General features: G+C 41.0%; 1 protein-coding gene across 1 annotated transcript in view; it reads left to right on the top strand.

Moving 5' to 3' along the window:
- Window positions 1-41: 41 nt before the first annotated feature.
- The window catches only part of B4GALT5 (beta-1,4-galactosyltransferase 5), a 79218-nt gene continuing 54305 nt past the window's right edge, over window positions 42-24954 (top strand). Inside the window, exon 1 of the mRNA XM_065892198.1 lies at window positions 42-156. Within this exon, the coding sequence (XP_065748270.1) occupies window positions 42-156 (115 nt within the window). The remainder of the gene's footprint in view (window positions 157-24954) is intronic.

Genomic DNA, 24954 nt, shown 5'->3' with positions numbered 1-24954 from the left:
GCAGGCCCGGCCCGGCCCTCGAGCGGCCGCCTGGCTGCAGCATGCGCGTCCGCCGGGGGCTGCTGCGGCTGCCGCGCCGCTCAATGCTCGCCGCGCTCTTCTTCTTCTCGCTCTCGTCCTCGCTGCTCTACTTCGTCTATGTGGCGCCCGGCATAGGTAGGAAGGGGGCCTGGGACCCCGGGGGTGCCTCTCTGGCCTCAAGGGGACCCCGGGAACCCCCGCCCCGCCCTGAGGGGACCCTGGCTTTCAGAAGACACCCGCTGGGAGGCGACCCCGAGCCTGGCCCTCAGAAGACTACGGGGACTCCGGCCCGACCCTCGGGAGACCCCACGCCTGGCCCTCGGGGGGCTCCAGGACATTCCAGTACCTTGCACCCTGACGGGTTCCAGAACCCCCCTCCCCCCGCCAGCCTCCCGCCCACCCCCTGCCCTCCTTTAACCCCTTCCCCGCGGGAACCCGACCATGCCTTCACACACACACATACACACACACACACACACGCGCGCGCGCGCGCGCGCGTGGTGGGACGCCCCCTTTCTTGCCCTGGCCTCCCTAGAACCCCCACTTAACGCTCCTCGGCTCGAGAACTGGCGCTCTCCCTCCTCCGGGGTCTCCTCCAGCCCCGGTTCCGGGCATTCCGCGGCCCCCGAACCTCCGCGGCCCGCCCTCCCCTTCTCGCGGAGCCTCTGTGCTGGGGTCTCCAGGAGTCCCACCTTCCCGGTTCCCATCCATCCTTCCCCTCTCTTCTCCCTGGTGACTCCACCGTTTCCTGCTCTCCCTCCTACCCTTTCTTCCCTCGACTTTCCCTTGTTACATCCACCTTCAGGTCCTCCTCCCCAACACACACATTCTCCTCTTCCAAGTGGCCAGATCCCTTTCCTAGCAGGGTGGCGTCCCCCACCCCCCAGGGAGGTCCACCCCCCCCATTCAGTCTACGAACCCCTGAGCGTGCCACGCCTCCTCTCCATCCCCTCCCCCTGCCCCGCCTACCCCCAAGGGCACTCCCTGTCATCTCCGCTCCCTTATCTCCTATCCTTCCCCGAATCCTCACCATACCCCTCTGGTCCTCAGGCACAGTTTCTTTCTGATTGAAGACTTGGGGAAGGGGTGCTGTCTGGGCTCTTCCTTTCTCCCCTTTCTTTCACTTCTGCCCTCTCCTAGCCTTGAGGGTAGAAGGTGGCCCTTCAGTAGTATCCTATGGGGCCGGGGGTGTGTACATTTAAATTGGTCCTAGAGGAGGAGCTATGACAAGGGCCTTGGGGAAATGGTGCAGGTGGGAAGGAGCATGGAGAAAAGGTGGAATGGGGACTCATTCTTCTCAAAGGCATGTCCTTTAAAGGAAAGACAGCCCTGGAGAAACTGAACCCTGACCAAGCATAGGCTGTCTAAGAGCATAGAGCAGACATTTAGGACGTGAAGAAACATTAGAAGGAAATAACAGCATGAGGGTTAAGGTCAGAGGACATGGAGGTCAGATTTGGATTCTAATCGCTGCCCTTTATGACCTTGAGCAAGTGACTAAGCCTCACCTTTTCTCCTCTGTAAAATGGGGGTACTCATCCTAACCTCAGGGTTTTAAGGATGGAAGTAGATAAATTCCCTTTTAAAGCACTTGTCATTGTACCTGATGCTTAGAGGGTTTTCAAAAAAAAAAAAGCTATTATATGTAGGTTTCAAGAAAGAAGGGAGGGAGTAGATGGAAGGTATGTATTTGCCTGACTTGGCATCACCATGAGGCCCTAGAGAAAACCTCAGTTTAAGGTGAAAAATGATCAGAAAATGCTGTTGGGGGTGGGGCAAGGAGAGTAAATTTTGCTGTAAAAAGTCTGGATCATTTGGATGTTAGGAAAGGGTTGATGGTTTAACTCTAGGGAAATACCCTTTAGGATTGTAGTAATGATTAGTGCCATTCTCTGTTGACCTGTCAACACTGAACTAGCTGAATAGAGAAATTTCCAGATAGAGCCGGAGATTGTCTCCTGATTTTTTTAAAAAATAAATTTATTAATTTTATTTATTTATTTTTGGCTGTGTTGGGTCTTCATTGCTGCGCTTGGGCTTTCTCTAGTTGCGGCGAGCGGGCTTCTCACTGCGGTGTCTTCTCTTGCTGCAGAGCACGGGCTCTTGGCGTGCGGGCTTCAGTAGTTGTGGCACGCAGGCTCAGTAGTTGTGTTTCGTGGGCTCCAGAGAGCAGGCTCAGTAGTTGTGGCACACAGGCTTAGTTGCTCTGCGGCATGTGGGATCTTCCCAGACCAGGGCTTGAACCCATGTCCTCTACATTGGCAGGCGGATCCTTAACCACTGCACCACCAGGGAAGTCCTTTCCTGATTGTTTTTTTTAAAGACCATATTTCATTTGATGGCTAATATTGATGACTTGTAGTACAAACTAGATCTAGTTTGTACTACAAAGATAGAACAGGTAATATCCTACTGCCGTAACATTTTATGAAATGTCTTAGGAAAAGCATCCCTCTGGGAAGGTGTTGTATGTGGCCTGATGGATCGGATGAGGGATAGGAGTCTGGGCAGAATAAGAACAGGTGAGTAATTAGTGGAATTAATTGAGAAAAGAGTTCATTAGCATATTGGATATTAGGCTAATAAAAATGGGTGTGAAATGATGGATTTGAACCTAGAGGCAGTCTTGAAGCCATAACCCCTTTTGTGAAAGTGATGGGTTTTTTCTGGTGTGGGCACATAAATAAGCTATGTCAAAATGGAAAAATATATCCCACTGGGATAGTAATCACCCTCTTGATTAGAAAGATTAGAAGCCAGATTCTAAAACAGAAATGGAACGTAACAACTTAATTAAAACTCTTCAGCAGTAGATTTTTAGGTCAGTGGAACCCCAGTGAAAGGCAATGGGTTTGGGGCTTCCCTGGTGGTGCAGTGGTTAAGAATCTGCCTGCCAATGCAGGGGACATGGGTTTGATCCCTGGTCTGGGAAGATCCCACATGCTGCGGAGCAGCTAAGCCTGTGTGCCACAACTACTGAGCCTGTGCTCTAGAGCCCGCGAGCCACAACTACTGAAGCCTGCGCACCTAGAGCCTGTGCTCTGCAACAAGAGAAGCCACCGCAATGAGAAGCCCCGCACCGCAACGAAGAGTAGCCCCCACTCCTGCAACTAGAGAAAGCCCGCGCGCAGCAACGAAGACCCAACGCAGCCAAAAATAAATAAATTAAATAAGTAAATTTAAAAAAATAATAAAGCAATGGGCTTCTACCACACTTAGATTCCTACATCACTGATAACTGAGAAAGATGCAAAGCACTTAAATATTCACTAATTTCTTCTTAAATGTGGGTCTTCTAAAGGGCAGATCTACTTAAGATTCACTTCTGTTAGTTGGAAAGGGGAGTGGTGGGAAGGATGTGAAGTGGTTTTAGAAGGATACATTGAGCAGTTTGGTGATTTTATTTATCTTGGCTTTCCTGTTCAGGAGCTTAATTTTTTAAATAATCAGCTTTGGACAGAGGGTGGCAAATCTTTTCAAAAAGTTAAGGCAGTCTAGAGAAATAGAAGGTTTTATATGCCTTGGATTATGAAGACCTTATTTGAGACAATTGTTAAAATGAGCTTAGACATTAATACTGGGTTGAACCACATGAAATTTCCATGTTTTGCAGGTCAAAACCAGTTGTATATTGGCAGTTTGATATAGCTCAATCTAATACATTTCCAAATAATGACAATCCTGTTTTCTGGCGTAACGGGAAGTGTCAGACTTGTATTTCCTTCCAGGTTTAATATTTTTCCAGTTCTGCTTTTGATTTACTTTGTATACCCTGTGCCCACGCTGTGCTCTAGGGCTAAAGAGAAATCATCAACCCGAGAGTGTGTTACAGCTATATTTGGAATTATGTAGACTTGAATTTGAGATATGAGGAAAACCATGTTAGTTTTAAATGTTTTAAAGTTGCTCATGTGTAATATAGCCCAGCTACAATTTCAACCTAAGTATTGCTGGTATTTTTGAGATCTAATGCTAGCTCTTAATGTTAGTGTCCCATAGTCTAACAGCAAAGGGAACTTTTCCTGGACTTGAGGGTCATCTGAAATGGAGGTAGTGGTACCATTTGGCTTAGAAAATTGGATGTGAGGAATATTACTAAATCTGACTATAGTGTGTTTGTAACAAATACAAAGTGCGCTTAGCTGCTTAAATAAACCCCTGCCAATCCAGTTAAGTAATTTAAAAATATGACTTCATTGGCCATTATGTTTTTGTTATTAAATCAAAAGTAGTGTTTTATATCAGCAGTTTAAAAGTAGAAATGAAAAGGATGGGGCAGAAAGTGTGAGGGAGGTGGTGGATTTGAAAAAGGAAGAGGAAGGGAATATGGTTATAAAAATGCATACGTGGGCTTCCCTGGTGGCGCAGTGGTTGAGAGTCCGCCTGCTGATGCAGGGGACATGGGTTCGTGCCCCGGTCTGGGAAGGTCCCACATGCCGCGGAGCGGCTGGGCCCGTGAGCCATGGCCGCTGAGCCTGCGCTCCGCAACGGGAGAGGCCACAACAGTGAGAGGCCCGTGTACCACACACACACACACACAAAAAATGCATACGTGCCTCTTCTCTGAAGCACCCTGCCCTCCACAGCCTGAGTGATTATCATTTATTTCATCACTTGTTTTACCTGCACTGTTGAAATATCCCTATTCCTTTCAGGGTTCCGAAGAGAACTTTGAACTTATTTATGATCCTTTAACTTAAAAAAAAAAAAAAAATCTAAGAGCTCCGAGTACCTCCATGTTCCAGTCTGACCAGGTCTTTTAGAAGATAAGAGAAGTGAACTATTTACGGATGGACATACATTTGAAGGGCTGATTTTAAAAACCTTATTAACTTTATGGTGCTGTCACATGGCAAGGTTGTATAGAGGTTACTGACCTTTGCAAATTGTTTAGTTACTGATTTTGAGAGAGATGCCTGTGCATGGTTAGAGGCAGTAGTCTATATACTGATGAAATTTTATTAAAGTTCCACTATTTAAATTAATTTTTCTTTTGTCTTGATTATTGAGGAAAGGAAATGGGGAATGATTTTTCCCTTTTGGCCTGCTTAGTTCCAAAAAAAGTTTGATTCATGGCTGGCTTTTGGAAGACAGGAATCAGTAATTCTAATCCCACCTGATTTGACCAAATGACCTTGAGCAAATCACTTGATTCTCTGATCTTATACTTGGCCAGAAAACAAAGCTGTTTGAAAAACTAGAACTGCATCTTAGCCATACTTTTAGTAAGAAGTTTTTTGTTTTTTTTTATCTTTATTGGAGTATAATTGCTTTACAATGGTGTGTTAGTTTCTGCTTTATAACAAAGTGAATCAGTTATACATATACATATGTTCCCATATCTCTTCCCTCTTGTGTCTCCCTCCCTCCCACCCTCCCTATCCCACCCCTCTAGGTGGTCACAAAGCACCGAGTTGATCTCCCTGTGCTATGCGGCTGCTTCCCACTAGCTACCTTTTTTTTTTTTTGTGGTGCGCGAGCCTCTCACTGTTGTGGCCTCTCCCGTTGCGGAGCACAGGCTCCGGACGCACAGGCTCAGTGGTCATGGCTCACGGGCCCAGCCGCTCCGCGGCATGTGGGATCTTCCTGGACCGGGGCACGAACCTGCGTCCCCTGCATTGGCAGGTGGACTCTCAACCACTGCGCCACCAGGGAAGCCCTAGCTATCTATTTTGCATTTGGTAGTGTATATATGTCCATGCCACTCTCTCGCTTTGTCACAGCTTACCCTTCCCCGTCCCCATATCCTCAAGTCCATTCTCTAGTAGGTCTGTGTCTTTATTCCTGTCTTACTCCTAGGTTCTTCATGACATTTTTTTTTTCTTAAATTCCATATATATGTGTTAGCATAGTCAGAAGTTTTTATGTATAGAAAGTTGATAATTCATTCATATCCTATGCAAATTTTGGACCTAAGATTTTAGATAAGATACATGTTTTAAATAACTGAATGCAACTTTCTCTAATAACCCCAGGAAAATTTCAGATTCCCCCCTTGTTTTAAATATATATATATATGTATATATATATATATATTTTTTTTGGCTGCGTTGGGTCTTTGTTGCTGCACGCGGGCTTTCTCTAGTTGTGGCGAGCGGGGGCTACTGTTCGTTGCGGTGCGCGGGCTTCTCATTGCAGTGGCTTCTCTTGTTGCGGAGCACGGGCTCTAGGCGCGCAGGCTCGGTAGTTGTGGTAGTTGTGGCTCATGGGCTTAGTTGCTCCGCGGCATGTGGGAATCTTCCCAGACCAGGGCTCAAACCCGTGTCCCCTGCATTTGGCAGGCGGATTCTTAACCACTGCGCCACCAGGGAAGTCCCATCCCCCCCTTGTTAAGTGTAGTATGAAAACAGCCTTTTTGTTGTTGTTCCTCACATGAAAGTGTCCTCTAAATGCTTCAGTGCACTTAGTTTCTGAGCTTTTCTGGAGTGAAATACGTCATATTGTGAATGTGGGTTATTTTATTTTAGAAAATTAAAGAGCCTTACCCTGTTTAAGGACCCGCTTCTCCCCACGTGTGCCTGTACAGACTCACTCACTCACTCAGATGTTTCCTTTGAGTATTGCATCCTGTCAGTCTTCTTAGAAGGAAACCATATTTGGAGAACAGATTGAAGTTATAAAACTAAACAGCACCACTTTTGACCAGTATTTTGGTGATGTTTTATGTCCTTTCTGCCGCAGTTTGCTATGTCGGAAACAAAGTCTTGGGTTTGGAATTGAAGTCTCTTAACAGTGAAAATGTGCTAGTCTTGGACAGTCTTTGGAAGCAGCCGTTCGGCCAGTATCAGTTGTTGTTCCAGGGCATCGCTACTCTAGCCAGTAGATAATTCTGCTCCCAACCCTGACATTTTCCCCCAGAGCTTGACAGGCCAGTGAGAGCAGCGTATAACATCGCCAGGAAGGAGGGTCTTCTTGTGTTGCCATGACTCTTTAGAGCTCTTTAAGAGAGGAGAAAGCTGTAGAAGCCAAAGTGCTACTGACTTATTTGCTTCCCTAATTTTGCAGCGTTTTAGATCATGGAAGATACGTTGTACACATCCAACTATATAAGCAAACAGAACTTTAGTAAGCAAGAAGTAGGCAATGTGATGCTGCAAAGGCCTGTCAAAGAACTAGAGAAAACTAGTGGTTAACATTGGTCAAGATAAAGGTTAATCAGAAGCAAACAGATTGGGTGTTGGCTTAGAAGAAGTTAAAGGAGTTATCGTGAGAAGAGGCAGGCCTGTGTGTACTATTAGTGAAAGGACAGTTATTCTTTAGTTTCTAATACTAGCTAAATAAGAGTATGCCTTCCTTTGCACACTGTGTGTATTTTTGTAGAAAGCTGTGAGAAAATTAAAGGAATTTAAGATCTGTGGGTCAATAATAATCCAGTATTTGAGCATCTTCCTATCATGTTACCAGCTATGGGAGATATTTGGATTCTAGACTTTTGACTGCTGCTTTCATTTTACAGATGATTGTATAAGCCCAGGTTGAGTCACTAACTTGCCCAACGTTGAGAATTACAAAATAGCTGTAAAAATAAGTAAATAAATAAATAAATAAGATAAAATACCTCTGCAGCATATACTATATGGTTGAAAATACAAGATTAATCATAAGAAATAACTAGAGAAAATAGAAAATAGTATGTAGTCAATTGCTGACTTGTATGATACTGGTCCTTAATGAGGTGAGAGATTCGGACACAGGCACTCATTCCTTTATTCAATAGGTAGTTGTTTTGGAGTGCCTCCTCTTGTCAGATACTCTTTTGGGTATTGGGCAATCTAGAAATGAGTAAGGCAGAATGTTTCTGCCATCCTGGTGATTTCATTCTAGTGGGACGTTTTTGCCCTTTGTGGTGTTTTAATTCTGATGGGGAGACAGCCAATATACAATATAATTTCAGACAGTGGTAGGAGTGACTGAGGGTCTATTTATTTATTTTTTATATTATTTTATTTATTTATTTTTGGCTGTGTTGGGTCTTTGTGGCTGCGCACTGGCTTTCTGTAGTTCTGGCGAGTGGGGGCTACTCTTCGCAGTGGCGCGCGGGCTTCTCATTGCGGTGGCTTCTCTTGCTGTGGAGCATGGGCTCTAGGCGCGCGGGCTTCAGTAGTTGTGGTGCATGGGCTCAGTAGTTGCGGCACGCAGGCCCTAGAGCACATGGGCTTCAGTAGTTGTGGTGTGCAGGCTCAGTAGTTGGGGCCCTCACGGGCTTAGTTGTTCCATGGCATGTGGGACCTTCCCAGACCAGGGCTCAAACCCGTGTCCCCTGCATTTGCAGGCGGATTCTCAACCACTGCGCCACCAGGGTAGTCCCTGAGGGTCTGTTTTAGATAGGGTGGTTAGGGAAGGCTTCATTAATGAGGTGATATTTGACTTGAAGGGGTAGAACAGGTCACAGGTCTGGGGATTGGGATGGTGATGGGCGTGTCAAGCATACGTGAAGGTCTTGAGGCAGAAATGCACTTGAGGGAAGGTTGACTGGATTTTTATAAGTGAGAAATGGTAGGAAATGAGCTTAGAAAGATGGTAGGGGTCAGGCCTTGTAGGACCCTATAGGCCATGGTAAGGGCTGTAGGATAGGAGTGAACATTAACTTAGAAATCAGCCAGATCTGGGTTTGAATCAACTCTGACTGAGTGGGCACACTATTTTCAATTTTCTTATCTGCCCAGTGGAGGATACCATCTTTCTCAGGGTCATTGTGAGAATTGAGTGGAATATGCCTTTAAGAGGGCTTAGCACAGAGCTTGACACAAAGCTCCATATGTTAATAATTATTATTTATAACCATAGGAGATGTCCTCTTGGCCTAAGTACTAAACTGAGAGGAGGATTGAGCTCCAGTCCAGCTTTACCAATAACTAGATGGAAACCTTTACTTCAGTTTTCTCATCTGTAAAATAAAGCAATGGACTAAAGTACAGATTCTAGGGTCCCTCTCAGATCTGAAGTTCCATGATTCTGAGCAAGTGTGAGTTGAACCTTGAAGGAGAAGAAGGAATAATGAGTTCTGTCAAGTAAAGACACCCCATTAAAAAAAATTCAGATCTCCCATTCACTTAGTTTCCCACCTTTAGTGAAATACTGAGCCATGGATTCTGTGAAGTGTCGGTGTATAACCATCAGACTTAACAGTTTCACTCTGTAGGGTGAATGGAGAAATTCAGACTGTGCAATGCTATTGTTTGAGGACATTTGCCCTAAAAATGAGGCAGACGTAGAATGTCTGCCCTGAAGTCTGTCTTTGAAATCATTGTGTCAAAGAAAAAACAATGAAAAGAAATTTGTGTTGTCTTGGTCAAAGGAAGAATACTAAAAGAATTTTATGGAAATATCTTTGGGATGTTAAGACTTTCTTTTTTCCTCTTTTTTTCTCTTTTTGTCCCCTGGGTAATCCTTTTAAGTTTTAATCTGCTAAATCAGTCTTTACCTCTAGCCTCACACTTTTGCTTTTAAGCATGAAATAGAGCCCTGGACTCATTAGCTCCTGCCCCATCTTCATTCCTCTAGGTAATTGGATGTTAAATGAGAAATGAATATTACATTTTGACCCAGTAATTCTTTTTTTTTTTTTAACATCTTTATTGGAATATAATTGCTTTACAATGGTGTGTTAGTTTCTGGTTTATAACAAAGTGAAACAGCTATACATATACACATATCCCCATATCTCCGCCCTCTTGCCTCTCCCTCCCACCCTCCCTAACCCACCCACCTAGGTGGTCACAAAGCACCGAACTGATCTCCCTCATCTCGCTGTGCTATGCGGCTGCTTCTCACTAGCTATTTTACATTTGGTAGTATATGTATGTCCATGCCACTATCTCACTTCATTGCAGCTTACCCTTCCCCCTCCCCGTGTCCTCAAGTCCATTCTCTACATCTGCATCTTTATTACTGTCCTGCCCCTAGGTTCTTCAGAACCTTTTTTTTTTTTTTAGATTCCATATATATGTGTTAGCGTACGGTATTTATTTTTCTCTTTCTGACTTACTTCACTCTGTATGACAGTCTCTAGGTCCATCCACCTCACTATAAATAACTCAATTTCACTTCTTTTTATGGCTGAGTAATATTCCATTGTATATATGTGCCACATCTTTTTTATCCGTTCATCTGTCGATGGACACTTCGGTTGCTTCCATGTCCTGGCTATTGTAAATAGAGCTGCAATGAACATCGTGGTACATGACTCTTTTTGAATTATGGTTTTCTCATGGTACAGTAATTCTTTTTAATATTGTGGCTTATATAGAAGAGCATTCATACCTCCTCTACTGATCCCATGAATCCAGTGTTTTCCCAAGCCTGGGAATCACATTGAATAATTTAAAGTGCTGTCTCTTCTTAGATTCCCTCCCCCCACCCCTTTTGTTAGTTTGAGTAATTATTAGACTATAAGTATTGTTCCGCCTCCTTCCCAGGTTACAAAGATAGCCAGGTACTTTGCAATGACTAGAAGGGAAGCTGGGCATTGTTTCTGAGGTACCTTAGTTACCATCATCAATTATGAACAGTTCTCTGAGGCTTATTAGTGGCATAATTATGATTATGAAAAATGTTGTGGAGTGACACGTACAGGGAAGTGTAGATTGTAGGAAAGCTCAGTGTTGTGTTTTAAAACTTAAATTAGAGGTGTGCTAGTGAGCACAGCTGTTTATTATTTTTATTAAAGAGCTGTAAAACATTTAAATACCAGTAAAGAGGGAACTTTTTTCACCATCTAAAAGTGTGATTAATAGTCATTTAAACTTTTTGCTTAACTCTCGTGTGTTGAACAACTGTATGCTTGGAAAAATGGAAAAGCAGGAGTGTTTCTTTTACTCGTAGAACTAGTTGCCCCGTTTTGAGGAGTTGTGCTTTTAGGCACTAAGCCTAAATTATACTCATGATTGTAGTGTATGTGTTTTCAGATTGGTAGACCATTGGCTTTTGAAGGCTAGAAAATAGTATTTTCCTAAATGCTGTGTTGGGGTCATGTTTGTGTAGTTAAAAAAAAAATCCTTTCTTCCATTGCAGAAAAATGAAAACATTGCCAACTTAGGGAAGTTAAACCAGATGGATCAGAGATGATAGTAGACTGACTTTAGGGTTCTTGATGTACTTATTATGAATCTTTATATTTTAAATAAAACCATTTAATCGTTTAACTTTTAAAGAAAAACTCATTTTATCCATATCATCATAATCTATAGAGTAATGATACGGGAGTTCTCTGGGTTGTAATGTCCTTTTGCCTAGCATGTTATATGCACTTAAATATTTATTGAAATGAATGAAGAAACTATTGCCTGGTCAAGCTAGCCTCTTTGTTGTTGGATTGCATTTAATCTGGGGGAAGGATTGCTTCTTCTGTTAATCCTGATTTTGAAGTGATTTTGAATTCATTTTGCCCAAAACTACTTTGTCTTTTTTTCCCCTATTTCTTTGTGGTAAAATATTTATAGCATGAAATTTGCCATGTATTTTGGTAATTTAAATGTGCAACTCAGTGGCATTAATTACATTCACAATGTTTTGCAACCATTACAGCTATTTCCAAAAATTTCTATTGCCCCAAACAGAAAGTCTCTTCCCGTTAAGCAGTAACTCCCCATCCATCACCCCCCCGCACCAACTGCTAATCTACTCTCCATCCTGTAAGTTTGACTGCTCTAGGTACCTCATATAAGTGTAATCATACAATGTTTGTCCTTTTGTGTCTGCTCTATTTCACTTAGCAAAATGTTTCCAGGGTTCATTCATGTCATAGCATGTGTCAGAACTGTATTCTTTTTATGGATGAATAATATTCTATCTTGTGTATACCACACTTTTTCTCATTTGTTGATGAACACTTGAGTTGCTTCTACCTTTTGGCTGTTGTAAATAGTGCTGCTGTGAATGTTGGCATACAAGTATCTGTTTGAGTCCCTGCTTTCAATTCTTTGGGTATTTACCTGGAAGTGGAATTGCTAGGTCATATGGTAATTCTGTTTAATTTTTTGAGGAATTGCCAGACTTTCCACAGTGGCTGCACCATTTTACATTCTCACCAGCAACATATTCCACATCCTTGCAGCCAACACTTATTTTCTGAGTGTGTGTGTTTTTTTTTAAGTGTAGGCTTCCTTGTAGGTGTGAAATGGTAGCTCATTGTGGTTTTGGTTTGCATTTCCTTAATGACTAATGAGGTTGAGCATATTTTCATATGTTTATTGGCTATTTGTGTATCTTGTTTAGAGAACTGTCTATTCAGGTTCCTTTGCCCTTTTTAAATTGGATTGTCCGTTGTTAAGAGATCTTTATATTTTTTGAATATTAAACCACTACCAGATATATATGATTTGCAAGTATTTTCTCCCATTCTATGGGTTGTCTTTTCACTCTCTTGGTAGGGTCCTTTGATGCGCAAAAGCTTTTGACTTTAACGAGGTTCAATTTATTTATATTTTTCTTTTGTTTGTACTTTTTTTTTTGCTGTACGCGGGCCTCTCACTGTTGTGGCCTCTCCGTTGCGGAGCACAGGCTCTGGATGCGCAGGCTCAGTGGCCATGGTTCACGGGCCCAGCCGCTCCGCGGCATGTGGGATCTTCCCGGACCAGGGCACCAACCCGTGTCCCCTGCATCGGCAGGCGGACTCTCAACCACTGCGCCACCAGGGAAGCCCCTTTTGTTTGTACTTTAAAAAATATGCTACTTGGTAAGTTTTTGACTGAACTTTTGCTCCCTACATTGTAGTCGTTTACTTTTTCTGCCCGTGAAAGTTTTCCCTAAGTTACTGATAGGCATATCTTACACAAGCTATTATTGAGCTGATTTCTGAGAAGCAGGAGGCAAGGTTTTTTGGTTTATCTTTCTCTTACTTGTTTAAGTTTGATGCTGGTTTCTTGATTTCTTTTTTAAAAAATTAATTTATTTATTTTTGGCTGCATTGGGTTTTCGTTCCTGTGCACCAGCTTTCTCTAGTTGCGGGGAGTGGGGGCTACTCTTCGTTGTGGCTCGCGGGGCTTCAGTAGTTGTGGCTTGTGAGCTCAGTAGTTGTGGCTCACGAGCTCTAGAGCGCAGGCTCAGTAGTTGTGGCGCACGGGCTTAGTTGCTTCGCGGCATGTGGGATCTTCCTGGACCAGGGCTCGAACCCGTGTCCCCTGCGTTGGCAGGCGGATTCTTAACCACTGAGCCACCGGCGAAGCCCTGATTCTTGGTCTTTAAAATGTTTACTCTCTGGGCTTCCCTGGTGGCTTAGTGGTTGAGAGTCCGCCTGCCAATGTAGGGAACACGGGTTCGTGCCCTGGTCCGGGAAGATCCCACATACCGCAAAGCGGCTGGGCCCGTGAGCCATGGCCGCTGAGCCTACACGTCCGGAGCCTGTGCTCTGCAACGGGAGAGGCCACAACAGTGAGAGGCCCGCGTACCGCAAAAAAAAAAAAAAAAAAAAAAACAACTTTTAAAATGGTTACTCTCTTTGCCAAACTTGACATGCTCTGCAGATGCCATTAAATATTTCAAGTGTTTGAAGAGTCCAAATCTTACTGATGTCTTTGTTGATTATTCTGTTCAGTAGGACTGAAATGTAACTTAAATTTAAATGTTTTCTGTTTCTAATTGCAGTTCTCTGAAAGTCCACGTAAGACAGGGCCAGAAGTTGGCACACCAAATTTTTGTTGGGGACAATACAGTTTACTGATTAAACATATGATATAGAAGAGAAATTTTGAAAATATTATAGATTGATGAATATAGTCAATGAAACACTGGACTTATTTTTTTTTCCATACAGAAATGAAAGTATACGATGATTTTCAAGATAGGGAAAAGTATATATCACTTGGCATTTTGTTAGCCTCAAATCTCCATTAACCAGCACCTTTTATGTTTTGCTGTTTAATCAGTGGTGATACTTAGAATGTAGACCCGGATGCATGACTTTGAGTTTGGTGTTAAGTATGATTTTTTTCCTTCTGATTGTTTGAAACAGAGCACTCTGTTTCCCCATACCTCCCCAGGCCACCACAGGCACAGGATGGCAGGTAGTGATGAGAAACAGCTTGCTAAGATGGTGCCTGGCTGACTAGGAGGTGTGTGATGTGAACACAGGAATTGTTTTTTCCCTTTATAACATTTTTTAATTTTTAAAAGTTATTTTATAACATTTTCCCTTTATAACATTATCAGAAAGTGAAGAGAACGTTAAAGAACGAGGAAACAGAAAAGTCTAACGTGTAAAAACCTGCTGGACTTCTGCATCTGTGACATGGTAAAATTTGGCACTTTAATTTTTTTTTTTTCCTGGTATCAGCTGAATTTCAAATGTATTTATCTAAATGTGAGTGATAATGGTAGTGATTAAAGACAGGTGGGTACTTAGAAAATGTTTGTGCTTCAGGGCCTGTGATAAGAGAAAAGATTTACAGACTTGCCTTTGCATTTGCCTGTTTTGGCTGTTTTCTTAGAGCTAACTTAATCTTTATGTGTTAAACCCTTAGAGTGTGCTAGGTTTGGGGGTACAGTGATGGATGATGTGGACACCGTACCTCTGTTATTTTTTAAGTCTTCAGCAAGGGAGCATGGCTTCATTTTAGTAAAAAATTTTCAGAATTTTGAGTGATTTTATATCCCCAGAAGATGTGTTTAACTGAGGGTCAGTTCAGTTGATGTTAACGTGCCTTAATTGCCAGGAATAACAGTGAATGTATTTTAATTGTAGACATTTAAGACAGCAAAAAAATTTTAAAGAAATTCTTGAAGAGTCATTTAGTTTAATTTTTTACCCCACTGGGCCCATTGGCTGTACCTGTTCTTGGTGGTATTCATATTTACATGAATGTTTTTGCTGTTTATCTCCTGAACAGAGTCATGGCAATGGTGGTGAACAGTGACCTGAAGTTTCTTAGTAACATAGATGCTCTCTGGACCAGTGGCGGAAGGATGCATTTAGATGCTGAGGCCTCTTCCCTTCTACCTGGAAGAGTATCTGTCTTAGAATAGAGGTCTGGCACTGAGCAGGTGCTCAGAGAGCATTTGTCAGACAGGATCAGTCTGTCTTCTACCCTTCAGTGGCTTTCATTGCTTTTAGGATAAAGTTCAGATTACTTATTCCAGTTTATAAGAATTTTTGTGATCTGACCTCTGCCTCCCTCTCCAGCTTCATTTATGCCACTTCTCTACCTCCAGACACATGGGCCTCCCCACCTGGTTTCCAGCATAGACTAGGCTCTATCCTTAAGCTTTTCACTAGCTAACTCAAATATGCCTGCCCATGCTCATACCTCTAAATCAGTGGCAAATGCATGGGCCTCATTTCTTTTTTTTTTTGCGGGCCTCTCACTGCTGTGGCCTCTCCCGTTACGGAGCACAGGCTCCGGACACGCAGGCTAAGTGGCCATGGCTCATGGGCCCAGCCGCTCCGTGGCATGTGGGATCTTCCCGGACCGGGACATGAACCTGTGTCCCCTGAATCGGCAGGCGGACTCAAACACTGCGCCACCAGGGAAGCCCCAAGGGCCTCATTTCTTGTTCATTGTTGTATCCCTGCCTGGAACGGTGGTCTGGCACACTGTAGGTGCTCAATGAATATTTATTTGTTAAATCAGGGAAGTAAGGTGGAGGTGGACAGATCTGAGGTTCTGAAAAGTACAACTAGCCAATTCCCTGCTCATTTGGGTATGTTGAAGGTTGCTGTGCTAACTGCTAGGACTTCCATGTGAAGAACTAAAAAGGATCAAATAAAAACACAATGGATTTGTAAAAATATTAATTGTAATTGAAAGTATGATTCCTAGCTCAGTCTCAGATTAATTATGTCCAATCCAGTCAGATGTTTGGTTTTGTGGGGGCCTGGTTTAGTGGGCAGATGACAAGTAGGAATTTTAAAGTTTCACCCATTTAAGATTCAACATGGATTTTAACACTTTTAAGTGCTTTTTGTATCTTACATAGTATGTGTATGATAATGCTTTGAAATTGCAGATCACAAATGAATGTATTAATGGTTAGTCTTGTTCCTCAACTTGAAATCTAGATGAAAAAATTGATAAACAAGGGATTCCCTGGCAGTTCAGTGGTTAGGACTCGGGGCTTTCACTGCTGTGGGCCCACGTTCAATACCTGGTGGGGGAACTAAGATCCTACAAGCCGTGTGGGGTGGCCAAAAAAATAAATAAATAAAAATAAAATAAAAATTAATAAATAGGAAAACACTCAGTCCTGATTTAGGAAGAAGTAGGTACAATAATTCTTATATATTGCTAGGAACATTGTTTCTAATTTTTAATTAGACAGATATTTAGGTTAATGGTTTTGGTGTTTTCAAATTTATGATAAAAGCTATACTTTTATGTCTTGAATATGCTTGTCAGTCTTTAATTTGAGAGGTAGTCTTTGCCTAGGAAATGAGAAATTGTTGTATATTTTACTTCTTCCAAAGAGCAATGAGGAAGAAACAAATTCTGAAATTGGAAGTCCATATGGATGGTATGGAAAGTAAGTCTGTTATTCATAAACAGCTAGTCTCTTGTGCTCTACGCTGTTGGATGGAAGGTGGAAATAACCTTGCCTCTGTTGCTGAGATTATTTTTGAGCTGACTCGTGCTAGGCTGGCACCCATCAATTGCTTTGTCTGGAAGGGACAACTGGAATCCTTCATTTTGTGTATGTGTGTGTGAATGTGAGTGGGAGGAAGTGAAATGTTTGGTTTTGGTATTGGCTTGATTTTTCTGTTTCATTGTTGACTTGGCACGCCTGGCTTTTTCATTCTGCTTTTAAGTATTCAGAAATCTTAAGATATGTGTGAATTAGAAGATTTGGATTTATTTGAATTTCATTTGGCACTATGGGAAATTAGCTTTAGGTAAGAGCTACTTTTTGGGTTGGCTTTATGTTAAAGATAATTTTTTCCCTTAATTATTTAATTTTATTATAGAAAATTTCAAACACATACAAAAGTAGAGTGAATAGTATACTGGACTCCCATGAACAAAGGTATTTTGATATGACCTTTATATTTGTGAAAAATATAAATGTGAAAGGGCACAAAGACAGCCCCCATTCCCCCCACAAAACAAAAGTACAGGCTTAGGCTAATTAATAACCTGTATTTTTAAAACCTTTGGATAATTGGATTTCATTTTTGTTCAGATGTTTTGCTGATCCATTTACCTCAATGAGAGTTTCTTAATATGTCAAAAGGGAAGACTAAAAGTATATAAACATAGGCTTATTGTGAGGATTAAACGAGAGAGTATTTGTCAGATGTTTCCATGGCTTGGTACCAGTTAGATGCTCAACAGGTAAATGTCTCCTTGCCCTTTCACAGTTCCTCAATCACAGTGCTCAGCTGGAGTAGAGAGGGGAAGGGACACGTGGATGAACTGGTACACGGTAGAGAGTTGATTACGGCGAAGTTTCCGGAGGATTTGTTTATTTTTTCTATTACCCTGTCCTTCATTTGAACCCTTGAAGTTTAGAGCTGGAAAAACAAGGGTCAGATGTTTGCCAAGAATAAACCTTTCTGTACTGTGGTGGTACCTCGAAGGCACTCCTTAGCTTGAGGAGCAGGTGCTCTGGCTGAGGATGCTGAAGTCTCCGAGGTGCCCTGGGAGCAGATGATTACTGCTGGAGTGTGTAACACCTGTGTTCTTTTGCTTCTCTTGGCCTATTTTTCTGAGAATATATTGCTGAATTCTGTCACTATTTACATCAGCTTTGACCAAAGCCAAGTGCCAAGCTTGCAAGGGAAGGAATGGCAAAAATACCTCTTTTAGGATCTGTGTTGGCACAGATTTTTTGCTTTGTGTTTAGTAACAAGTGAACAACAACACTGATTTAATTTTAGTATTATTAGTTATATTAATTTATTAGTTCTATAATTAAAAAAGTAAAACAGTCTGCATAGATTGAAGCTATAGTTTCGGGTTGTATGTGTGAAAAACTGACTGTCTCCATTGTGAATTTTGAACAAACTTACCAGTAGATTATTTATGTAAGCTTGTGTCATCAGAAGCATTCCAGAATGAATCATGTTTAGTTAGGATCTAACAAATGTTACCACCCTTGTTCTGTTAAGCAATATTTTTAAACTATTAAATCAACTTTAAGGATAATAAAGGGAATGACAGTAATTTATTCATAATCATCTTTTCCTCACAGGTGTTTTCATTTCATTGTTTCCTTCTCATCTTTGTATACACACACAGATATTTGAAAGTTTTGTACCTTAGGAATTGCTAGGCTGAGGGAATTGATGCTATAAGGGTGGCAGCAATTTAGTAAACGCTGTGAGTGTTTGATTTGGAATAATCTTGTACAGTCTTTTTGCTGTAACATCTTTTCCTGGTTAGTTCTGTTCTCTTCACTATAACTAAACATTGTGTCTGTTTTTTTTGAATTTTATTTTATTTATTTTTATACAGCAGGTTCTTATTAGTTATCTGTTTTATACACATCAGTGTATATATGTCAATCCCAATCTCCCAATTCATCCCACTGCCACCACCACCACCATCTTCCCCCCTTGGTGTCCATACGTTTGTTCTCTACATCTGTGTCTCTATTTCTGCCTTGCAAACCGGTTCATCTGTACCATTTTTCTAGATTCCACATATATGTTGATATACGGTATTTGTTTTTCTCTTTCTGACTTACTTCACTCTGTATGACAGTCTCTAGATCCATCAATTTCATTCCTTTTTATGGCTGAGTAATATTCCATTTTATATATGTGCCACATCTTCTTTATCCATTCATCTGTCGATGGGCATTTAGGTTGCTTCCATGTGACCTGGTTATTGTAAATAGTGCTGCAGTGAACATTGGGGTGCATGTATCTTTTTGAATTATGGTTTTCTCTGGGTATATGCCCAGTAGTGGGATTGCTGGGTCATATGGTAATTCTATTTTTAGTTTTTTAAGGAACCTCCATACTGTTCTCCATAGTGGCTGTATCAATTTACATTCCCACCAGCAGTGCAAGAGGGTTCCCTTTTCTCCACACCCTCTCCAGCATCTGTTGTTTGTAGATTTTCTGATGATGCCCATTCTAACTGGTGTGAGGTGACACCTCATTGTAGTTTTGATTTGCATTTATCTAATAACTAGTGATGTTGAGCAGATTTTCATGTGCTTCTTGGCCATCTATATGTCTTCTTTGGAGAAATGTCTATTTAGGTCTTCTGCCCATTTTTGGATTGGGTTGTTTGTTCTAGTTCTGTAAAAAATGCCATTGGTAATTTGATAGGGATTGCATTGAATCTGTAGATTGCTTTGGGTGGTATAGTCATTTTCACCATATTGATTCTTCCAATCCAAGAACATGGTATATCTCTCCATCTATTTGTGCCTTCTTTGATTTCTTTCATCAGTGCCTTATAGTTTTCTGAGTACAGGTCTTTTACCACCTTAGGTAGGTTTATTCCTAGGTATTTTATTCTTTTTGTTGCAGTGGTGAATGGGATTGTTTCCTTAATTTCTCTATCTGATCTTTTGTTACTAGTGTATAGGAATGTAAGAGATTTCTGTGCATTAATTTTGTATCCTACAACTTTACCAGATTTATTGATTAGCTCTAGTAGTTTTCTGGTGGCATCTTTAGGATTCTCTATGTATAGTATCATGGCATCTGCAAACAGTGACAGTTTTACTTCTTTTCCAATTTGTATTCCTTTTATTTCTTTTTCTCTCTGATTGCCATGGCTAGAACTTCCAAAACTATGTTGAATAATAGTGGTGAGAGTGGACATCCTTGTCTTGTTCCTGATCTTAGAAGAAATGCTTTCAGTTTTTCAACATTGAGAATGATGTTTGCTGTGGGTTTGTCATATATGGCCTTTATTATGTTGAGGTTGTTTCCCTCTATGCCCACTTTCTGGAGAGTTTTTATCATAAATGGGTGTTGAATTTTATCAGAAGCTTTTTCTGCATCTATTGAGATGATTGTATGGTTTTTCTTCTTCAATTTGTTAATATGGTGTATCACATTGATTGATTTGCGTGTATTGAAGAATCCTTGCATCCCTGGGATAAATCCCACTTGATCATGGTGTATGATCCTTTTAATGTGTTGTTGGATTCTGTTGGCTAGCATTTTGTTGAGGATTTTTGCATCTATATTCATCTGTGATAATTGGTCTGTAATTTTCTCTTTTGGTAGTATCTCTGTCTGGTTTTGGTATCAGGGTGATGGTGGCCTCGTAGAATGAGTTTGGGAGTGTTCCTTCCTCTGCAATAATTTGGAAGAGTTTGAGAAGGATGGGTGTTAGCTCTTCTCTAAATGTTTGATAGAATTCACCTGTGAAGCCATCTGGTCCTGGACTTTTGTTTGTTGGAAGATTTTTAATCACAGTTTCAGTTTCGTTACTTGTGATTAGTCTGTTCATATTTTCTATTTCTTCCTGGTTCAGTCTTGGAAGGTTGTACCTTTCTAAGAATTTGTCCATTTCTTCCAGGTTGTCCATTTTATTGGCAGAGTTGCTTGTAGTAGTCTCTTAGGATGTTTTGTATTTCTGCGGTGTCCATTGTAACTTCTCCTTTTTCACTTCTAATTTTATTGATTTGAGTCCTCTCCCTCTTTTTCTTGATGAGTCTGGCTAAAGGTTTATCAATTTTGTTTATCTTTTCAAAGAACCAGCTTTTAGTTTTATTGATCTTTGCTATTGTTTTCTTCGTTTCTATTTCATTTATTTCTGCTCTGATCTTTATGATTTCTTTCCTTCTACTGACTTTGGGTTTTGTTTTGTTCTTCTTTCTCTACTTCCTTTAGGTGTAAGTTTAGATTGTTTAATTGAGATTTTTCTTGTTTCTTGAGGTAGGATTGTATTGCTATAAACATCCCTCTTAGAACTGCTTTTGCTGCATCCCATAGGTTTTGGATCGTCGTGTTTTTATTGTCGTTTGTCTCTAGGTATGTTTTGATTTCCTCTTTGATTTCTTCAGGTGTCTCCTGGTTATTTAATAATGTATTGTTTAGCTTCATGTGTTTGTGTTTTTTACGTTTTTTTCTTTGTAATTGATATCTAATCTCATAGTGTTGTGGTCGGAAAAGATGCTTGATATGATTTCAGTTTTCTTAAATTTACTGAGGCTTGATTTGTGACTCAAGATGTGATCTATCCTGGAGAATGTTCTGTGTGCACTTGAGAAGAAAGTGTAATCTGCTGTTTTTGGATGGAATGTCCTATAAATATCAATTAAACATATCTGGTCTATTGTGTCATTTAAAGGTTGTGTTTCCTTATTAATTATCTGTCTGGATGATCTGTCCATTGGTGTGAGGTGTTAAAGTCCCCCAGTATTATTGTGTTACTGTTGATTTCCTCTTTTATAGCTGTTAGCAGTTGCCTTATGTATTGAGGTGCTCCTATTTTGGGTGCATATATATTTATAATTGTTATGTCTTCTTGGATTGATCTCTTGACGGTTATGTACTGTCCTTGTCTCTTGTAACATTCTTTATTTTAAAGTCTATTTTATCTGATATGAGTATTGCTGCTCCAGCTTTCTTTTGATTTCCGTTTGCATGGAATATCTTTTTCCATCCCCTCACTTTCAGTCTGTATGTGTCCCTAGGTCTGAATGGGGTCTCTTGTAGACAGTGTATATGTGGGTCTTGTTTTTGTCCATTCAGGGAGCCTGTGTCTTTTGGTTGGAGCATTTAATCCATTCATGTTTAAGGTAATTATCGCTATGTATGTTCCTATTACCATTTTCTTAATTGTTATGGGTTTGTTTTTGTAGGTCCTTTTCTTTTGTTGTGTTTCCCACTTAGAGAAGTTCCTTTAGCATTTGTTGTAGAGCTGGTTTTGTGGTGCTGAATTCTCTTAGCTTTTGTTTGTCTGTGAAGCTTTTGATTTCTCCTTCAAATCTGAATGAGATCCTTGCTGGGTAGAGTAATCTTGGTTGTAGGTTCTTTCCTTTCATCACTTTAAATATATCATGCCACTCCCTTCTGGCTTGTAGCGTTTCTGCTGAGAAATCAGCTGCTAACCTAATGAGAGTTCCCTTGTATGTTGTCATTTTTCCCTTGTTGCTTTCAATAATTTTTCTTTGTCTTGAATTTTTGTCAGTTTGATTACTATGTGTCTTGGGGGTGTTTCTACTTGGGTTTATCCTGCCTGGGACTCTCTGCACTTCCTGGACTTGGGTGGCTATTTTCTTCCCCATGTTAGGGAATTTTTCTACTCTAATCTCTTCAAATATTTTCTGGGGTCCTCTCTCTCTCTCTTCTCCTTTTGGGACCCCTGTGATATGAATGTTGTTGCGTTTAATGTCCCAGAGGTCTCTTAGGCTGTCTTCATTTCTTTTCATTCTTTTTTCTTTATTCTGTTCCGTGGCAGTTAATTCCACCATTCTGTCTTCCAGGTCACTTATCCATTCGTCTGCCTCAGTTATTCTGCTATTGATTCCTTCTAGTGTATTTTTCATTTCAGTTATTGTATTGTTCATCTCTGTTTGTTTTGTTCTTTAATTCTTCTAGGTGTTTGTTCTTTAATTCTTCTAGGTGTTTGTTAAACATTTCTTGCATCTTCTCGATCTTTGCCTCCATTCTTTTTCCGAGGTCCTGGATCATCTTCGTCATCATCATTCTGAATTCTTTTTCAGGAAGGTTGCCTATCTCCACTTCATTTAGTTGTTTTTCTGGGGTTTTATGTTGTTCCTTCTTCTGGAGCGTAGTCCTCTGCCTTTTCATTTTGTATGTCTTTCTGTGAACGTGGTTTTCGTTACACAGGCTGCAGAATTGTGGTTCTTCTTCTGCTGTCTGCCCTCTGGTGGATGAGGCTATCTAAGAGGCTTGTGCAAGCTTCCTGACTGGAGGGACTGGTGGTGGGTAGAGTTGGGTGTTGCTCTGGTGGGCAGAGCTCAGTAAAACTTTAATCTGCTTGTCTGCTGATGGGTGGAGCTGGGTTCCCTCCCTGTTGGTTGTTTGGCCTGAGGCGACCCAGCACTAGAGCTTACTCAGCTCTTTGGTGGGGCTAATGGCACCTCTGCAGGAGACCCTCCAACACCAGCAGGTAGGTCTGGTTCAGTCACCTATGGGGTCACTGCTCCTAGCCCTGGGTCCCGATGCGCACACTACTTAGTGTGTGCCCTCCAAGAGTGGAGTCTCTGTTTCCCCCAGTCCTATTGAAGTCCTGCAATCAAATCCCGCTAGCCTTCAAAGTCTGATTCTGTAGGAATTCCTCCTCCCATTGCCGGCACCCCAGGTTGGGAAGCCTGATGCGGGGCTCAGAACCTTCACTACAGTGGGTGGACTTTTGTGGTATTAATGTTCTCCAGTTTGTAAGTCACCCACCCAGAGGTTCTGGGATTTGATTTTATTGTGATTTCACCCCTCCTACCATCTCATTGCAGCTTCTCCTTTGTCTTTGGACGTGGGGTATGTTTTTTGGTGAGTTCCAGTGTCTTCCTGTCAGTGATTGTTCAGCAGTTAGTTATGATTCTGGTGTTCTTGCAAAACGGAGTCTAAACGTAGTATCTTGATATAAGATTATTTCTGGCAAGGGACTCTTGAAATGAAAGCTCTGAAGAAAACCTACTTGCTTTCTTTACCAATATGTGGAAAACTTGATGGGAAATTCTAGCCCTTATGGCGTCAAGTCAATATAATCTCATTCTTATATACTATTAATAAAGTTAAATAGAAGAACCTTAAGTTTTATTAAATGTTATAACAGTGTGGCTAATCTAATGTGAGAGTGTAGTATTTGATCTGTCTCCTCCCTTGATTGGATTCCACAAAGTAGAAATAAAGTCTTTCTCAGAAACCTATTTGTACTTAGTGGTTATTTTTCTCCAGTCTGATATTTTTTTCTCCAGTTTGTCAAGAGTAACTAAACTTTGAATGAGTAAGAAACTGTTCAAAGATGGATCAGATCAACTGAGCAGAAACCAAAGTGGGTAGGTTGGACTGCCCTGGCCACACTATAATTACGTACATTATTGCCATTATTTTCTTTGTTTTTCAAGTGTAAGCTGTGTGACACAGCTTGCCCTCTATATCTATAGTTAAAGGAATTAAATATGTAAAGTTAGTTTGTATGGCCTTCTCTAGGTTGACCTGGGCTTCCTTTAGCCCTTTGGAAGATCCCATCTGGGAGATCCCCATACCTATATGTACAGAAGGGGGACACCATTGATGTCAGGCAATTTATTCTTTTCTGTAAAGGTGATTCTATCAAATGTAATTAGCTCTGCTCTGACATGACTTAAATGTTTCTAAAAATCACTGTGCTGTACAAAATTGTTGAATAAAAACCTAGAGCTTATGGGAAAAATGGGGTTAAGCACACAACACTTAAAAACTAAATTAGTGTCCTATTAAAAAAGAAAAAAAAAGGAACCTAATGAAACCAGTACAGTTTTACACATGTTAAATGGTTAAGAAACACCATAAGTAGGGCAGTTTATGTTGATAAAGACCTGAAGTTTGCTTGTGGAAGTGGGCATCAGAAGGATTGCAACTTGTGAGTTATTGTGGAGGAAGGAGAGTTGTTCTAAAATAGTACTGGATGTTGTAACATCCAGATGTGTATGGGATACTCACTTGGTGAACTGAGGTCACTGGTAGACGTTTGAAGTGTGTGCATAGGTGTGTGTCTGTTCAGCGAGTTGTAGTTTTCTGGGTGTCACTCATGGATGGAATTGCCCATAAGCAGATGCAAATCCACTTACGCTCAGATTGTTCCCAAATATGTCAGTTGTGTTGGAACAAATGTGTACTTTCAAAATAAGCGTTATAGCGTAACTGATTGTGAGTCAAAATATGATGTAATTTGTATAAATATGTGAAACTTAAAAAAAATGATGAAAAATAGTTTTGAAATCTCAAGCTTACAGAAAAGTTGCACATGTAGTACCGTGACTTTTTCTTGAACCATGTGGTGACATTATGCCCCTCACCCCCAAATATTAGAGTGTGTTTTTCAACAAAGAAGGATATTGCAACCAAGGACAATACAACCGTTAATG

This window comes from Phocoena phocoena, chromosome 15, assembly GCF_963924675.1.
Source record: "Phocoena phocoena chromosome 15, mPhoPho1.1, whole genome shotgun sequence".
Classification (NCBI taxonomy): domain Eukaryota; kingdom Metazoa; phylum Chordata; class Mammalia; order Artiodactyla; family Phocoenidae; genus Phocoena; species Phocoena phocoena.
The sequence above is the reverse complement of the archived record's forward strand: the minus strand, read 5'-3'. Positions and strand labels throughout refer to the sequence as shown.